Source organism: Crassostrea angulata, chromosome 10 (assembly GCF_025612915.1).
Source record: "Crassostrea angulata isolate pt1a10 chromosome 10, ASM2561291v2, whole genome shotgun sequence".
NCBI lineage: Eukaryota > Metazoa > Mollusca > Bivalvia > Ostreida > Ostreidae > Magallana > Magallana angulata.
The window spans coordinates 2,895,920-2,911,761 of NC_069120.1; the positions used below are offsets into that span (position 1 = coordinate 2,895,920).

The 15,842-nt window shown below is 36.6% G+C and overlaps 3 protein-coding genes across 3 annotated transcripts; 1 reads left to right on the forward strand and 2 right to left on the reverse strand.

Moving 5' to 3' along the window:
* Positions 1–702: 702 nt before the first annotated feature.
* Positions 703–2,400, reverse strand: LOC128166992 (galanin receptor 2a-like). Its single transcript, XM_052832477.1, has one exon. It carries the CDS (start codon positions 2,130–2,132, stop codon positions 1,041–1,043), a length of 1,092 nt encoding a protein of 363 aa, XP_052688437.1. The 5' UTR covers positions 2,133–2,400; the 3' UTR covers positions 703–1,040.
* Positions 2,401–3,095: 695 nt separating this feature from the next.
* Positions 3,096–8,908, reverse strand: LOC128167623 (kyphoscoliosis peptidase-like). The gene is made up of 9 exons (XM_052833441.1): positions 8,675–8,908; positions 8,418–8,531; positions 8,148–8,229; positions 7,733–7,903; positions 7,373–7,464; positions 5,090–5,254; positions 4,675–4,790; positions 4,507–4,581; positions 3,096–4,416 (listed from the first exon to the last, which is right to left on the reverse strand). Exons 1-9 carry the CDS (start codon positions 8,825–8,827, stop codon positions 3,408–3,410), a joined length of 1,977 nt encoding a protein of 658 aa, XP_052689401.1. The 5' UTR covers positions 8,828–8,908; the 3' UTR covers positions 3,096–3,407.
* A 560-nt stretch (positions 8,909–9,468) lies between these two features.
* LOC128167622 (uncharacterized) lies at positions 9,469–14,536 on the forward strand. Its single transcript, XM_052833440.1, has 5 exons — positions 9,469–9,688; positions 9,919–10,029; positions 10,265–10,346; positions 12,288–12,452; positions 14,368–14,536. Exons 1-5 carry the CDS (start codon positions 9,539–9,541, stop codon positions 14,481–14,483), a joined length of 624 nt encoding a protein of 207 aa, XP_052689400.1. The 5' UTR covers positions 9,469–9,538; the 3' UTR covers positions 14,484–14,536.
* Positions 14,537–15,842: the final 1,306 nt, after the last annotated feature.

Below are 15,842 nucleotides of genomic sequence, written 5' to 3' on the forward strand. Positions count from 1 at the left end.
TGAATGGCGTGTGTGTTATATATATACCTTAATAAATTTTAACAAAAAATTTTTAAAAAAGAAAAAAAAAAGCTGTAAACTATGGAATTACATATGTAAACCTAAACTCGGTATTATGAAATTTGGCAAACGAAATGAAAATAAGATTTTTTAATATTATGGTGAAATAACGCATCGTCACAGAATGACTGACCTTGCTAATCGAAAAGACATTTCGTTTTATTAAAAGGTTTTAATCGACGGAAACATATACCTTACTCCGTAGCCGAGTAGAAAAGCTGTCGGGTTTGCAATCCGTACATCCCGAGATCAAATCCCGCAGTGGCTTTTGTTGTTATTTACCGAATTAAATTTTTTTAAGATTTTCAAAACATTTTTTATCCTCAAACTGCTTACTTGACATATGTACAGTTAATTTATTATTATATCTTAATTTATTTTTCATAACCAAATAATTTGCTGTTTATTTGAGTGACTTTTTCCAAGTGTGTTATTCCACCTTAATGCATAAGTTCAAACGCGTACAATAAGACTTAAAACAATTATTCTATCTTAATTATTTTTAGATTATTAAGTTGTTTAACAACGTCATGAGAGAGAGAGAGAGAGAGAGAGAGAGAGAGAGAGAGAGAGAGAGAGAGAGAGAGAGAGAGAGAAAGAGCAAGCGAGCGAACTTCTTTCTATCTTGGAGAAAAATAACCGTTTTATTTTTGTCGAATGCTATTTATTCCAAATCCTCACACAACATTCCGTACAGTTAATCATGTACACGATATTCACGCTTATAAAGCAGAAACATGCTGAAAGAACGCTATAAATGTATAATGCTCGTTGCACACACACTTAAATTGTGACAATTTTAAAAATGTTTTTTAATTGTTATTTCCGGGTAGACAATGAAATCGTTAGGACCAAATGGATCTGAGATCAAACTCATTCGGTACTGTATGGGTGGCACTGGACCGGAAGTGCTTACTGAAACCGATAACATATGAAAACATCCCTATTGTCAGATAACGATATTGTAAAAGACAATATTTTCATGTTCCATTACATTTGATCGCTTTAAAATTGTACATCGATTTCAATCTTTTCAAAAACTTCACGTCTGAAAGTGAGTAAATAATTGGGTTGATCACATTGTTCACGAGGAATATCCACACAAATGTGTAGTATATCACACCTGCACCGAATGACATCTTACACTCTACATCCGGAAAAACAAAGATGACCAGCGCCAAACCATGGTGGGGGAACGCCGAGACCAGGTAACCAACGGTAACCAGGAGGAGAGTTATGGTGGTTCGCCGGAGCTGTATGTACCGCGGGTTCTTCTCTTTGTGATTATCTTTATTGGAACATTTTTTATCGAGTTCAACCAAAGTCGAATGTGTTAACGACGACAGCGACCCGACATCTGTGGGGAAATAGACGAACTTCTTCACTGCTTTCCAAATGTAATGATAAAGGGTCGTAAGAATAGATAGTATCAAAACAAATAGGGACGAAAGTATAATGTTAAATATAGCAATAAACGGCATGTGTTTGAACTGATCCTCTATATAACACCGGTTCCCGGTCAAATTATTAATTGGTAAAGGCACAGAACTCCCACCGTAAAGAACAGGTGCTGGCCAAGCAAAAAGTAACCCAAAAGCCAGACCTGCAATACAAAACCGAAAAGTTTGTTTTTCTGTCCATTGACGCTTAAGGGGTGTTCGAATTTTCCTGTATCGATCAACCGCTATAATGACCAAGATGAGTGTAGAGGCAATACTGACGTAATAAAGCAGGAACCTGTATATTTTACAGAAGAAGTCGTTGAAGTATTCCAGAGGGAAGCTTAGATACACTATCGTCAGTGGCATACTGATGGCGGAGTTTGTCATGTCTAGAGCCCCGAGGAACAAGATGTAGGTCCGGTAAGACGATCGCTTGTAATGGCGGGAAAACACTAACAGCACGTGAAAATTTCCGAAGACACCAGCTATGCAGAGCAGAGAGACAAAGACGATCCCGCCAATGTTTCTGGCCTGGAACTGTCCATTGACGTCATGTAGCGTGGCGTTAACAGAGACCCTCTCCTCCAGCCACGAGTAGCAATATTCAGGGACCGTGTCGTTATCAGCCATTGTTTATAAATCCTTTCAAAATGACACTATAAGAAAGGTATTATGAAATTATGGACTCATGAATAGGTTCAAATACTAAATATTTAAGTTAGCTATTGCTGTTTACACCAATGTGACCATACTGCTCTAGTTTCCGTAAAATGTAAATGAGATAAGCGGGGACTTCCTGTGTATTTGTACCCATATCGAATAAACTGTTTTGTATAAACTCATATAGGAAATCCTTTATCCAACTAAACCCTCCATCAATGGTGACTTTATACTACGTCATTACGTTAGAATGTAAACTTCCGTTTCTCTACAGTGAACATATACCAACTAAAGTCACAGAATAATTATCATCCCAAAATAAATACGTAATTAGTTGAAATAATCAGGGACGCTATATACTGGTATGTACGTCCCTAGCTGATATACTAAGTAATTGTTTTGTTTACAATTACATATTACATGTACAAACTGACCCCTGTCTCGTATACAATACGCCCTGAATCAGATATAGCGTAGAGAACTACGTGGTACTAGTATAATGTAGGAAGTTGATTCATTTTAAAGAACTAGGTACAATAAGCTCCCAGGTCCGATGAACCGATATTTGCTTCCCGTAATCGATGTTATCAGATCAATATCAGATTGATTCAAAGGTCAATTCCTCCATCACTTGTTCACAGGTGAAATCCATTGATTCAATAACTTTGTTTCCTTTAAAGATAAATTATTTGTGAAAGACTGACAGATGAGAGGGGTTTCGGCCAAGGTTAACATTGCTTGCATAAAAATTACATGAAATTCGTGTTATTTACCTAGTAATTAAATTAACTTTTGCTTAGAAGCCTAAATAAAAGATTCATGTAGAATGTTTGGAGATCTAAACACTACAGCCACTTTAGTCTTAGTTCATATAAAAGACATAAACTTGACTGATTACATTTGAGTCTGAATGTGAACAACAAACTATATATATTCTATTTACAGGCGCAATTTATTTTAATAAATTACATGTCCACACTCGTCGTCAGTTACATGTCAAATATATCAAAAAAATTTTTTAGTCAAGCTGAATTGCGGTCCAACCAAATTATAATTATCATCAAAATATATTTTTAACTATGAAGTCTGAAAAAAAACCCAACAACATATTAATTCATAGAAAATATATAGCTTTGTTAATGCTTAAAATTATGAGGCGTCTCGCAAGATATCCATTTTTGGCTACTGTAACACTAAGTAAAGCATTCACTGGTCATTTGATCGACTTGCTCTCCCATGCAGTGATCACACAAGCACTTCCATGTTGGAGTAACCGAGGCGAGGCGTGTCCTTGGAAACCTCTTTCTTATTGTACACCAGAAGGTATAACACTGGATACAACAGCTCAGTTCTCCGGAGGAACAGACACACTCTGTAGAACCCTTTCTTTGGAAGGACTGACTTCAGCCTGATTCTTGAAGGAGTGCTCTCTGTACCCACGTGATCGTCCAGCGTCCGTCCGTCCCCCAGCCATTTCAGCGAGGCGTACACCTCTAGCTTGGTTCGTGTGGAGATGGAACAGTCCAATCGCCCGTCCTTCACCTCTTGGAATGTCCTTGGAACGTCACACAAATCTTGAACGATATCTGGAAATTTCGGTTCTATTCCCCATGTTTCATAATCTTTAGGAAACTTCTTGACCCGTTTTTTTACGGACACACACAGAAGTACGAGCTCCGTTATAGTTTCTATCCTCGTTGTTGAGAGTTTCCCTTGCACTGTTAACCGGAAGTTACCTGCAAATGGAGGCGTGGCATTTATCACATAGGTATTCACATCGGTTCTAGAGATGAAAACAAACTCGTTATGTATGAGTCCATCCTCTGAACTTAAGACGACAGCAATATCTGTCAGTACAGCTCTCGGGTCCTTTATCGTACAATCCAACGACTGGTGAACGTTCATAATCCGGGACTTTAGAGACAATAAACTCACTCCGCGCACCATGGCAATCTCAGAAATAAGTGGCGCTTGGTTAAATTCTTCAAGAGAAATTGGATTTCGTACCAACTGCCATGATTGGTCTATGTCCAGGGGGAAATGGCTGTTGATGAACTGTTCCGGATCCGGAAGAAAGTAGAATGATTCAACAGAGACATCACTGGCTCCACACAGACAGTCAACCACGTGCCAGTTTCCCGCCAAATGTACGACATTCCAGCAGTGGTTTCCACACACAGTAGGGCCTGATTCGCTCTGGTTTGAGGGAGCCTTGTGTAAACCCGTGATCATTTTGGACTGGATACCGACAATTCTAAAATGACAACTAAGAATATAATTCTGGGCTAAATATCAGTGTGTCTAGAAATTATAACACCTTTCAATATAATAGACATGGTCTTACTTGGTCAAGGAAATGAATTTTTCTGCTAATATTTCTCCTTCTTTCCTTTCCTTTTTGGCAAGTTCCTCTAAATGTCTGTAAATACACATAACACAGAGTTCAGTATCTTCTATTGCATGGTTTACATTGTCCTACTTTAAATTTTTTGAAATTTTATTCACCACTCACCTTCTATTTGAAATGATCCAGATGTAAATTGCTCGAATCTTGTTGACGTCATCTTTTGACTCTCTGCAAAAATAAGTGATGAGATCCTGGTCTGACGTCATCAAAGATGTCGGTGCCTGTTCAATTAATCCGATTTTAAATGAGGTGCGAAAATAAATGCCTTCCCAAGACAGGTGTTACTCTTACAGCTAAACTTCATTTGTACAAAATAATCCTGATTGTTTGTCCCAATAGCTATATATATCAAAGATAACGGTTGGATTAATTTGTACCTTTAACGGATTAAAGTAGTTAATTTTATAGATTTTGTTAAAAGTTAATAATAGGATTAGTGTAGAAACTCGGATGTGTTTTTTTCCCTTCAGTTTCTTCACTTTTCAGGCATAAGTCAAAGAAAAGTGCACTAGTACTGTACCTTTCTTGCGTGCTCATCAACTGTGGAGAATTTGTCCTCGGCCCCGACCCTCGGGCAATCGCCGTTTAGGCCCGAGTGCAGTGGTTCTACTCTTTTGGAGGCAGCGGATCCCATGATGATCACATCCAACAGCTGTGGGGAGATGACAGGCGCCGCGATCTCGGCCTGAATTGACAGGTTGTTTTTGGAATTCGAGAGACCAGGGTGTCAGCGTGCAGTACGTTTGTCTACTAATGAAAAAATGTTTCCGATCGGAATTCGGTGACGATTAAGTGGCGCTGATCCCATAAATCCCTCGGACTACCGAGATGCGTGCTTTAATTCCTAGGACAATGTTATGGAATTTTTATCAAACAGCGGGACCTTTAAAGTTATTTACAACTAAATATCAGATCGTGTGGGTGAAATTAAATGAGAGGCTATTATCCAATACGTTAATGTTAGGCGGGTTAAATTTAAATCAAAGTTTATTTAGATTATACTTAGGTTCTTCTTTTTCATGCCCATGACATTGACACAGAGGTCTTAATATATTGGTTTTAGACGGACCCCTCTTGATATTCTCGTTTTATCTGGGTGGTCATAATTCATCATATCTTCTCCAGGACAGAGCTTTACGACAGGCGGTTGTTGGGACAAGTTGGAGCACGGATAATTGATGGATCCAAATATTTCAGTGATAATCTATGGATCGTTTCATTAGCTTAGATTTTAATAAAGTAACGATAGAATATCAAAGGCACATTTTTCACTATGAAACTTTACTTTTTATGTTATGATACTAAAAGCAAAATATTGTTAACCTAATTTTATCTGATTACAATAACACCCTTCCTAATTTACCTAAAATAAACCGCTACGTGTGCATACATGTATATACAAAATGTGAACAAAATTTAATTAAGCATTTTTTAATTTCCCTTTTCTGCTAACATCGCTCTGTGGAAAATGTATAATAATTAAATTATTAATTTATCATTATTAAACACAATGCGGCGTTTCAATGCATCATTTGTTCTTTTATTTATGGATTTATCATATAAAGGGTATGATCAACTTCCTAAACCCCTCAGTTATTATAAAGAATAGCAACATGACAACAAACGTGTATCAAAAAGCGGTTTATTGGAGGTTTAGATATCGCTTGAGAGCTGGTGACAAAGGAAGGTCTCGTCCCACAAGAGGGGCCTAAAACAGAAAAAATAAAAAATTCAATATCAAGATTATCAAGTATCAAAAGAGTACGTCAACTTTATCACTGACATGCAACACGTAAGTGGCACGACTGTAACTCGTAAACAATGTCTTTAGAACAAACGAAGTAGGCTTTACATTTTCCAGTGTCTTTATCTATGATAACAATTCGTTAATGACTATTTTAATATTAAATTGTACTAATGCTGAAACTTATAAGTATACTAATATATAACACTGTGCCAGATAATTATGCAATTGCCAAGGTGGTATTTCTGCACCCGTCTAAGCTGCATATATCGAAAAATTCAAATTAGCCATATGATACACCATTGCTATAAAAGTTAACAACCACCTTTTTTATCATTGTATCCCACCTTTTCAAAAATAAATTGCAACAGGAAAATAATTTTTCCCATTGGAAAAACAATATTCCGATAGGAAATTTAAAAAAATTCCCATAAGAATACAAGAACTTCCTATAGGAATTTTAATTCCGATAGGATTTGATAAAATCCGATTGGAAATCTTAATTTTCTATAGGAAAACAACCTGTCTGAATCAAATTTCTGCAGGAAATACCATTCTCCTATAGGAAACATAGTTCCTATAGGATTTTTAGAAAAACCTATAGGATTGTCAATATTTCTTGTAGAAAAATCATTTTTCCTATGGGAGTTATCTTTTTCCTATGGGATATTAATAATGGTAAATATCTCACCTGTTGGGTAAACCACACTAAAAAAAGTGATAATATACCTTCTAAATAATGGTCTATCATTTGGTATATATGTATTTTTTTTTCCGAAACTGCATCTTAAGCGGGTGCAAAAATGCCACCTTGGCACTGGCATGAGTATTCGGCACAGTGTTATAAGCAATCAGGAATCATTCTTTGAATATTATTAAATTGATTATCAAATACGATCGAACGTGATCTAATCTATCATAAAACCCTTCTGGGTTTATTTAATTTGATCCCCCTGATCGCATTTTATCTCGTCATAATACTCAAAGAATGATTCCTCATTCCCTAAAAAAAGTAATTGCAGGCTGTGGTAAAATTTCTTAGAAATGAGCGGATCTCACGTGTACACCATGACAAATGGCAGGTATGTGGAACACTTGGTGAGGTAAGCTGTAGACAAGGTTGGTGAAGAAATAGGTGATTTCCTGGAAAGCTGAAATAGAGAAAAACAAGTTTTGAAAGAAAATAAAATACATGTCAAAAATTGTACCATCAGGACAAAGGAGATACATAGTTTTAAAAAGGCAGCAAAATGAACCGAGATACTGTATATATATAAAAAAAAAAGAAACTTAAAAAAAAAAATAAAAAATTGTTAATGAAACAAAACATAAAAGTGAAAAAAATCCCATATTTTCAAACAGATTGATCGTTTAATGCAGCCTCCGTATAAAATTGTATGACGACTAGGTAAGAGTTACCTCCCTCCATGACCCCGTATGACGACACAGACACCGGGGTACAGTCGTCCGAGGTGACGGACACCTTCATCGTGACGTTGAGGACACTGGTCAGGTCAGCCGTGAACGAGTTGATGCTGACGCCATTAGTGGCCGGTCCCAGAACACGGGTCCCCACGAACTTAGACGTTGCTGCAAGCAAAGAACCTCAGACTCAGAACTCTTAAACGTGTGTCTTGTGTTTGTAGCTTGACTGCCACGAGGATGTAACAGTTAGAAATGCGCTGCGGTAGTATATGACAATGTACGATATTGAATTTCATGAAATTACAATTGGCTATGCAGTGAATTTGTAGTTTATACAAAAGTATGTTTGCGATTAGTTTTGAATGTTCTCTTTTGTTCCTGTGTTTTACCACCACATCACTAGACTTACCGGGAACACATGGTTCCTGCATGGTGGCCTGTTTTAGTCTGGTCACCACACATTTCCCGCCAACAATCGAGCGGGCGACTTGCTGAAAATCACAAATAACCAATGCTACCAACTTTGCAAACATGAAATGCTAGTATTATCTTTCTAAAAGCCTGAACATCCCTCAACGAACTAAATAGTGAACCTAATTTTTTCAAAACGGCCAAAAAATCAGAGTAGAAATTCCTATTTGCCTGAACTGTAGAACGGACTATTTGTTGTTTTGCTCACCTCTGTGTAGTCCACGTAGATGGTCAGGTTGTTGGTGGTTCCGTCGTCATTCTCCACCACCCTGTCCACGCGTTGCTTCTTGGCGTCGTAATCATAGTACAACCGGGACTGAATCTAAAATTATCTTCTGACAGTTTGACTCCAAGGTCCGAAATGAATTGGAGAGAGAGAGAGAGAGAGAGAGAGAGAGAGAGAGAGAGAGAGAGAGAGAGAGAGAGAGATAGATTTATTTTCTAGTGACCACGTGTTGTACTAACTGTGATTGGCTCTGGTACTGCAAGAATAGGGTTGATCTTTCCGCCGACCTCTAACAGATCGGCCGTGAATTGGTGATGGACACAGCAGGGGGTAGGGTCAGCCCCAAGGGCAGCGGCTACGGCGGCCAGCAGGACGAAGACTTCCTTTACCATGTTTGTAATGTGTCTGTGCTAAGTCTGAGAGAAGGCTTCTGTACTGCTTATCAGTAGACAATGAAACGGCTGAAAAACAAGGTTCAAAAGAGACCAAGATTACCTGTACCTTGTGTGTTATCAGATGTGGAGCTATCTATTGCAAAATGTTCTAATTTATTGCAAATCAAAATTTTCCAAGATAAATGCTAAAAAACCAAATTCTAGACAAGTTCCTTGAACAATTGCGTTGCCCTGCTTCTAAATAGTGCCAACAAATGTTTAAAAATGTTTGCATTAATCAGAATAGCAATGCAAGAGACGACCAATAAAGTACAGAGTAGAATTGAATAAAGAGTACAGAATAGAACAGAGAACCTATATATATTTATTGTTCCAAATTAAGGCTCCTTAGTACGTAAAGTTTAATATGCAAGTAAATTAATTATATTAAAAGTGTTTGGAAACATATTAATTGCTGTAGTAGACCGTGTGAACCCAAATTCAACATATTTCTAACAAGATTTATACATTAGTACTATTAGGATTTTGAACTCTCTTAGGCAGCTGGCTGTGCCATATATCGACCGTTTTGATAAGACTTGTATGACTCAATGCCATATGTTTTGAATAATCATTGAATGCGAATGAGACAATATTCTTATCTGTTTCGAGATTTGGCATTAGAACAGTAATTCCGTCTACAAGATTTCCACTTTTTCTTCTATTACCATGTCTCTGTGCGCTCTCCTGATTTTTGCTGTTCCAGTGGTGTTAAGCAAGGCAGCTGGCCCAGCCCCTTGTTGTATAGGCAAGCAGTTCTCCGCTTACATCGATGAGACTGGAGGTCAACCAACAGCATCGGGCGGGAAATTTATTGATGTAAGAAAATAATAAGTATTACTCAACAGATATTTAAATGAGCCTCCCTTAGTTTTTAATTTTTACAGTTTATGATTTATTAGGATAGAGTGTATACCGGTATTCAAGAAGCAGAATATGTAAATAATATCGCCTGTAAAGTATTTGTTCCATTCGTTCAATTTTTAAAAATCACTTAGAATTCAATCATTCGGTGTTTTGACTGACCTGCATTCTTTGTGTTCTTTCAGCAACAACTGTATCTGCAGTTTGACTACACCAACAAAAGGACGTACGTGGAGGGCACCCTGATACTTCCCACCGGTCCCTTACCTTACAAAGTGGTCAACGACTACGCCGCGGTAATCCCTCACACTGTCTGTTTGTCTGTTGATGTGTGTGTGTTTGCTCGTCGGTCTGTCTGTATATGATTGTCAGTTCGTTTGCATAGTCTATGTGTCTGTCTGTCTGTCATTTGGTTTGTATGTGATTGTCTGTCCGTCTGTATGTCTTATATTTACCTTTAAAACACAAACAAAATTGATATACATTTATATGATTACAATGCTTACACTTACTGTCTTCACTGAACTGTAGAATGTAACCTACTCTTTCACCAATGGTGCCTGTTACACCATGGGGCCTCCTTCTTTCCCTCTGCAAGATCCATGCCAACTATGTAAGTATGAACCAAAGTGTGCTTCCATTTCATCACTTTAAGCGTGATTGCTCATTTAAACAGCATACTCTAAAACCTGGCTTTGCCTGGTCCCATTGGCCTGGTTCGGCCTGGCCTCAAAATTGACCTGGACCCAAATTTTGGCCTGGCCTAAAAAATTGGTCTCGCCGAAAATTTGGCCTCTACAAAAAATTTTTGGACTCAGTTTTATTTTAATATTTTCATTACATATTTTATGATTTTATTGATTTATGCTCAATACACATGGAACATCACACTACGTGGCTTTTAATATGGCTTTTATAGTGATAGTTCTATTGAAACATATACGACTACATGTACAAGTAATTGATTCTAATAGATTTTGATCCAGTCTGTTCACAAATTCCAAAATACTTTAAGAATGTAATTTAATACATGTAATGTTATTATATTACCATGGCATGTTTTGTTTATTAAATATACTTAACTCAAACTACTCGGAGGATCGGACAATTCAATATCATTTACTGGTAGATTCTATCCAACATTAACGGTCACAAAATATTTTGCTTTTCTTCAAATTTTGATATTGAGGTTCCTCAGGGGAATCCCACATTGTTCCCTAAATAAACAAAAAACACATGCATGAAATACTCTTATCAAGAGGTGATATTAGTGGGTTATGCAAATTTATTCTGCCGTGTAACTTCCCTCATAACCCGCATGTATCATCAAAGAAAGCATTGTTTCTTGTTTATAATATTTAAATCTCTCTTTTAACAAAAAAATAAGTTGATAGTAAAAAGTAAAAAAAAAATTTACTAAATTAATGTTAATGTACATATACATCAGTACGTTAGCTGAAAGAAACAGCCAAATCGTCTTTGAGTCTAACATCATCATGATTATTTCGTGCAGTCCGTGATTTAACTTTGGTTGCTGAAGGTTTCGACCAATCGATTAACGTGTCGTAGAGGATTTGATCACGCCCTGATCAAAATTATCACCTTATAATGCTCCTTATTCCTTAAGAATTGGAGGAATCAAACTTGGTGGATGTAAATACGATTAAAACAAGAAATTGAAAATTTCATATCTATACTGTATATAAAGATCGAGTAATACAATGTATCAAGTTGTACTGTGGTTTCTCTATCACTCGTGGGCATCAATTAATGTTTATGGATTAAGTAAAGATGACATTTCAAGGATACGTTAATTTGATTCCAATAACACAGTGTTATACAGTTATACATGAAAAAGCTGATCAATGAACACTTATTATGATAATTATTGGATAAGCTCAACTACGATACAGGCTAAAATTCTGTATTACAAATATTGATAAAACCACATTAAGTATATTATAGTCTGCCCCAAGTTATTGCTTCCATCACTTTTTGATGATTTTTAATAAAAATACATATACCTGTGAAAGAAATACAGTTGAAATAGATGAAAGCGAATATATCCAAGATATCTTCATTGAACATTATCATCTTTCACTCATAAAATTTCCCAGGAACGAAAACAAATTTCTTACGGAGATTTATAATGGGACTTGTTTACATCTTTTCTCCATTTGTAAGTACTCGGGACACCTAGCGCAATTTTTCAACGTTATCATCCGGGCTTATTAATGGCTGATGCAATGCAAAATACCCGTAGACTTTTTATTTTATAATGTGTATTGAAACCTGAAGCGTTAGAGGGGGCGTTTCAAAACAGATAATCTGGACATTTTTCATAGTGGATGAACGTAGTTTGAGCACAAATGTATTTATGATTATCGAAATATCAAGCGAAATGTGGTGGAAGCAAAAACTCGGGACAGAGTGTAGATAAGTTTTATAACAGTGAAACTACTTTATGGTTTTTGGAGTCAGATTTATGTCTAACAGGCATTTTCCTTATTCACTTTTCCCAAGATTTTCTTTTGACATAATGTTCTATTAATAGCTACTGCGCGTTACGTGGGGACGTCACAGCTGGGGTCCCCCTCCCACCACATCACCGTCAACACGTATCAGCTTGACCTTGGGGATCTGAGTGTCAAGGCCGTACTGAGCGCCGACGGAAGCTGTACCCCCATCATGGAGTCGCTAGTTGGAAACATGGGAGGAGGTGATGTGGATTGATTTCTGTTTAATGTCTTGTCGATATTCTTTATCTTTCTTTTTTGAGAGGAAGTAGATAGACATGCCCTTAGGAGATACAACTATTCATCTACAGTCAAGACAATTACCTAGACAAATAAGGGTGGACAGCATTATTATGCTGTATTATATAGCATATCAATAAAAATGTGTAAATGTTATTTTTAATTTTAAGTAGAATTTATGTCATTTGCGTACCTCATTACATGTGTCTGTACTTTACATTCCCATCGCACATGTATTTGGTCCCGATAGAGCCATCTGCAAACGTGTAACAGCGCGTCAGGAACAACAAGTGAAAACACGCTAGCGCAACGTCAGAAACAACGCGCTAGTGCGACGTCAGAAACAACGCGCTAGCGCGACGTCAGAAACAACGCGCTAGTGCGACGTCAGAAACAACGCGATAGTGCGACGTCAGAAACAACGCGCTAGTGCGACGTCAGAAACAACGCTCTAGTGCGCAGTTGCGCCTTTATAACAGCAGCTGATTTGGTTTTATTAGCCGGGCTCTGCTGAAAGCAGAGTCCTGGCTGTAGGCAGGCAAATCGCCAATGTTACTATAAATAGCACAAGTAAACAAAAAACCAAACAGCGTCAAAGTAAAAGCTTCCGCTACACCAAATAGTTACACAAAGAGCCACGTTTTGTCAAAAGTGTTGGCATTTTAATTGTTTCTTTTATTTTAATTTCGAGAGAATTGTCTATCTTTTTAGTTTTCTTATTAATAACTTAATTGTTTTAAAAACAAGACTTTGCATTTTGGATACATACAATGCGCATGAATTTTCATGAACTACTTTGCTGCACGTTGAAGAAATTGGGATTGAATATATAACGCTTGTTGCAAAATTCAAGGCAGAAACTGTTGAACTTTTTTCTACTAGACAAACATATTTTTGTTTTTAGCCGCTTACAAAAATCGCTCTCTGATGCTTTGCCGACATTAAAAGCATATGAGAGAGAGAGAGAGAGAGAGAGAGAGAGAGAGAGAGAGAGAGAGAGAGAGATTTTCAGTCTTTACCACACAATATGCATAAAGACACACCAAAAGAGCCCGGCTTTCAGTACTTCAGTACTTTGATATTAATAGTGAATCAATGATCATTTATATCATAATTAATTTTTACCGTTAATGATTTGTTAGTAGGAGAAGACCTCACCCAAGAATACAGAAGCTAGCAGCTAGCCACTAACAGTGAAAACCATCAAAGTACTGAGAGTACTTGATGAAAAAGTTTTAATAATATCAAGATGCATAAAAAATTTGTTTGAGCATTTGACAAATTCGGATCCAGTAAAGCTCGCATCTCTAAGAATTCTAAATGTGTTTCTGTTAAATAGGAATCAAATGAATATTTCTGTTTATCTATATACGGGTCATATAAGTTATGAAGATGTTATTATCAAAATGGTAGTCTTAAAAATGAAAAAATAACGCATCGTATAAAGTAAGAATATTTCATGATAAAGTAATCTACAGGGCATCTGTGGTATGACAACAAGTAGTAGTAATATAAAATCAAATCAGCCGCTGTTTCTGAATGCAAAGAAGTGTACTCCACTTTTCCCATTCAACACATCCATTAATGTATTTTTTCCACTCACAACTTCTACTACAATTAATATAATTTGCGTTGTTGTGTTAGCGTGACGATGTGTTTTGAGTTGGCTTGATTGCGTGTTTTAAATAACGCGCTATAGCGCGTTGTCACTTCGTACTAGTGCGTTGTTCTTAACGTCGCGCTAGCTCATTGTTATAAAGGCGATAGCGCGTTGTTTCTAACGCAGTTACAACTTTGCAACTGGCCCTATCGGGGCACCACCCAACTGGCCCTGTTTTTCTCTCATTACACACGGACCTTTTTTGTTGTCTGTTTTAGTTGCTGAGCAGCTGACGCTGTTTTTCTCTAACTACACCAGGGGACTGACCCAGGAGTCGGTGTTTAACTTCGACAGGTCGACCTGTGGTCCATTACCCAGTGCACCAACCGCATAATAAACCTTGTCTTAGTCTGACTTAGTGTCATAATAAACCTTGTCTTAGTCTGATTCAGTGTTCTTATCATATGTCGAGTTCTATATGGAATTATAGATACGTATATTATTTTACGTATATATAAAGTGAAGCACACAATAAACATACATTTGACATCAAGTTCACTCTAATTAAATTAAGATGTAAGAACGAATCAATCATCCATTTTTAATTAGAGTGTGCAAAGTTCTTTGACATTTCCATCCTACACATCTACTTAACGGTTTTAAAGTAACAAGACACCCATTTAAATTGACCAAAGACAAGATGATAAACCAAATTTCAAAGCAATACAGTAATCCAGCCCGATCGACACATTAATTTATTGATCATTCAGCTTGGAAGATGGAATCATTGTATCCTTACATAACCTGTATTTTATACCATTCGATATATCTGTTTTACCTTTGCCCCATCTAAAATGCTTTGTGTTGGGGGGGGGGGGGGGGTATCAGTGCACGTGGTGATGTCAAAAAATGACATGAAAAATAAGATGCCAACGGAACTAAAGCAAGCTGGTTAGTCACCAAATTAATAACCAGATCTGCCTTAATTTTTTAGATATGAATTTTTAAGTAATAAACTATTATTTTGTTGGGAAAAACCCCATAAAGAAGATGGGAGAACAAGATAGCGCAAATGCCCTTTTGATTTAAATTTCAAATTTAATTTTTTCCAACTAAATATACTTGATAATGTTATAATACACGTTTACAAAAGGACAATTTCTAATTATATTCAGTTTTTAATATTTTAACAAACGATAAGAAAAAAAAAATCTTAAGTTTTGGTGGTATCGAACCCACAATCTAAAAACCCTAAGCCTAATGTTACCTATTGTCTGGTGCTCTAACCACTGAGCCATTTGAATCACGACAAATTTCATTGTTAAATGCTATATGCAACTTCAACCACGAATTTACGGACTTGTATCATTTTTCTAAAACGTTCAAATGTTGCGATACAAAATGACATTTTTAAAGTATAGTGGGTCATCTCTCCACGTTTTCGTTGATTAAGATCGGTTTGAATTCCTTTAAACCGTATATACTAGACTATGGCAAAAATATGGAGCTCAGACCCACTCTATAAAAGACAAGACATTGAAGTTCTAAAAATGACATTATTTGGAGATTTTGACACGCATACGTTAGATTAAATCGACCTATTCCAAATATTTAACAGATATAAGGGTTATAAATCGATGTTATGGTAAATATACATTATTTTTAATAATTTAGAAAGAAATTATGAGATTTGTTGATATTTTGATTTTATAGTATTTTATCTATCCTCATAAAGGCAGTTTACACGCCTTAT

What these genes read in the sequence shown, in the direction of transcription:
- LOC128167623 (XM_052833441.1), bottom strand. Translation starts at nt 8,827, where the DNA reads ATGGTAAAGGAAGTCTTCGTCCTGCTGGCCGCCGTAGCCGCTGCCCTT. An exon ending in ATACGGGGTCATGGAGGGAG is followed by an intron (nt 7,465 to 7,732) that starts GTAACTCTTACC and finishes TCTCTATTTCAG; the next exon opens with CTTTCCAGGAAATCACCTAT. An exon ending in TTGATGAGCACGCAAGAAAG is followed by an intron (nt 4,791 to 5,089) that starts GTACAGTACTAG and finishes TTAATTGAACAG; the next exon opens with GCACCGACATCTTTGATGAC.
- LOC128166992 (XM_052832477.1), bottom strand. Translation starts at nt 2,132, where the DNA reads ATGGCTGATAACGACACGGTCCCTGAATATTGCTACTCGTGGCTGGAG.
- LOC128167622 (XM_052833440.1), top strand. Translation starts at nt 9,539, where the DNA reads ATGTCTCTGTGCGCTCTCCTGATTTTTGCTGTTCCAGTGGTGTTAAGC. An exon ending in CGGGCGGGAAATTTATTGAT is followed by an intron (nt 9,689 to 9,918) that starts GTAAGAAAATAA and finishes GTGTTCTTTCAG; the next exon opens with CAACAACTGTATCTGCAGTT. An exon ending in GCAAGATCCATGCCAACTAT is followed by an intron (nt 10,347 to 12,287) that starts GTAAGTATGAAC and finishes TTCTATTAATAG; the next exon opens with CTACTGCGCGTTACGTGGGG.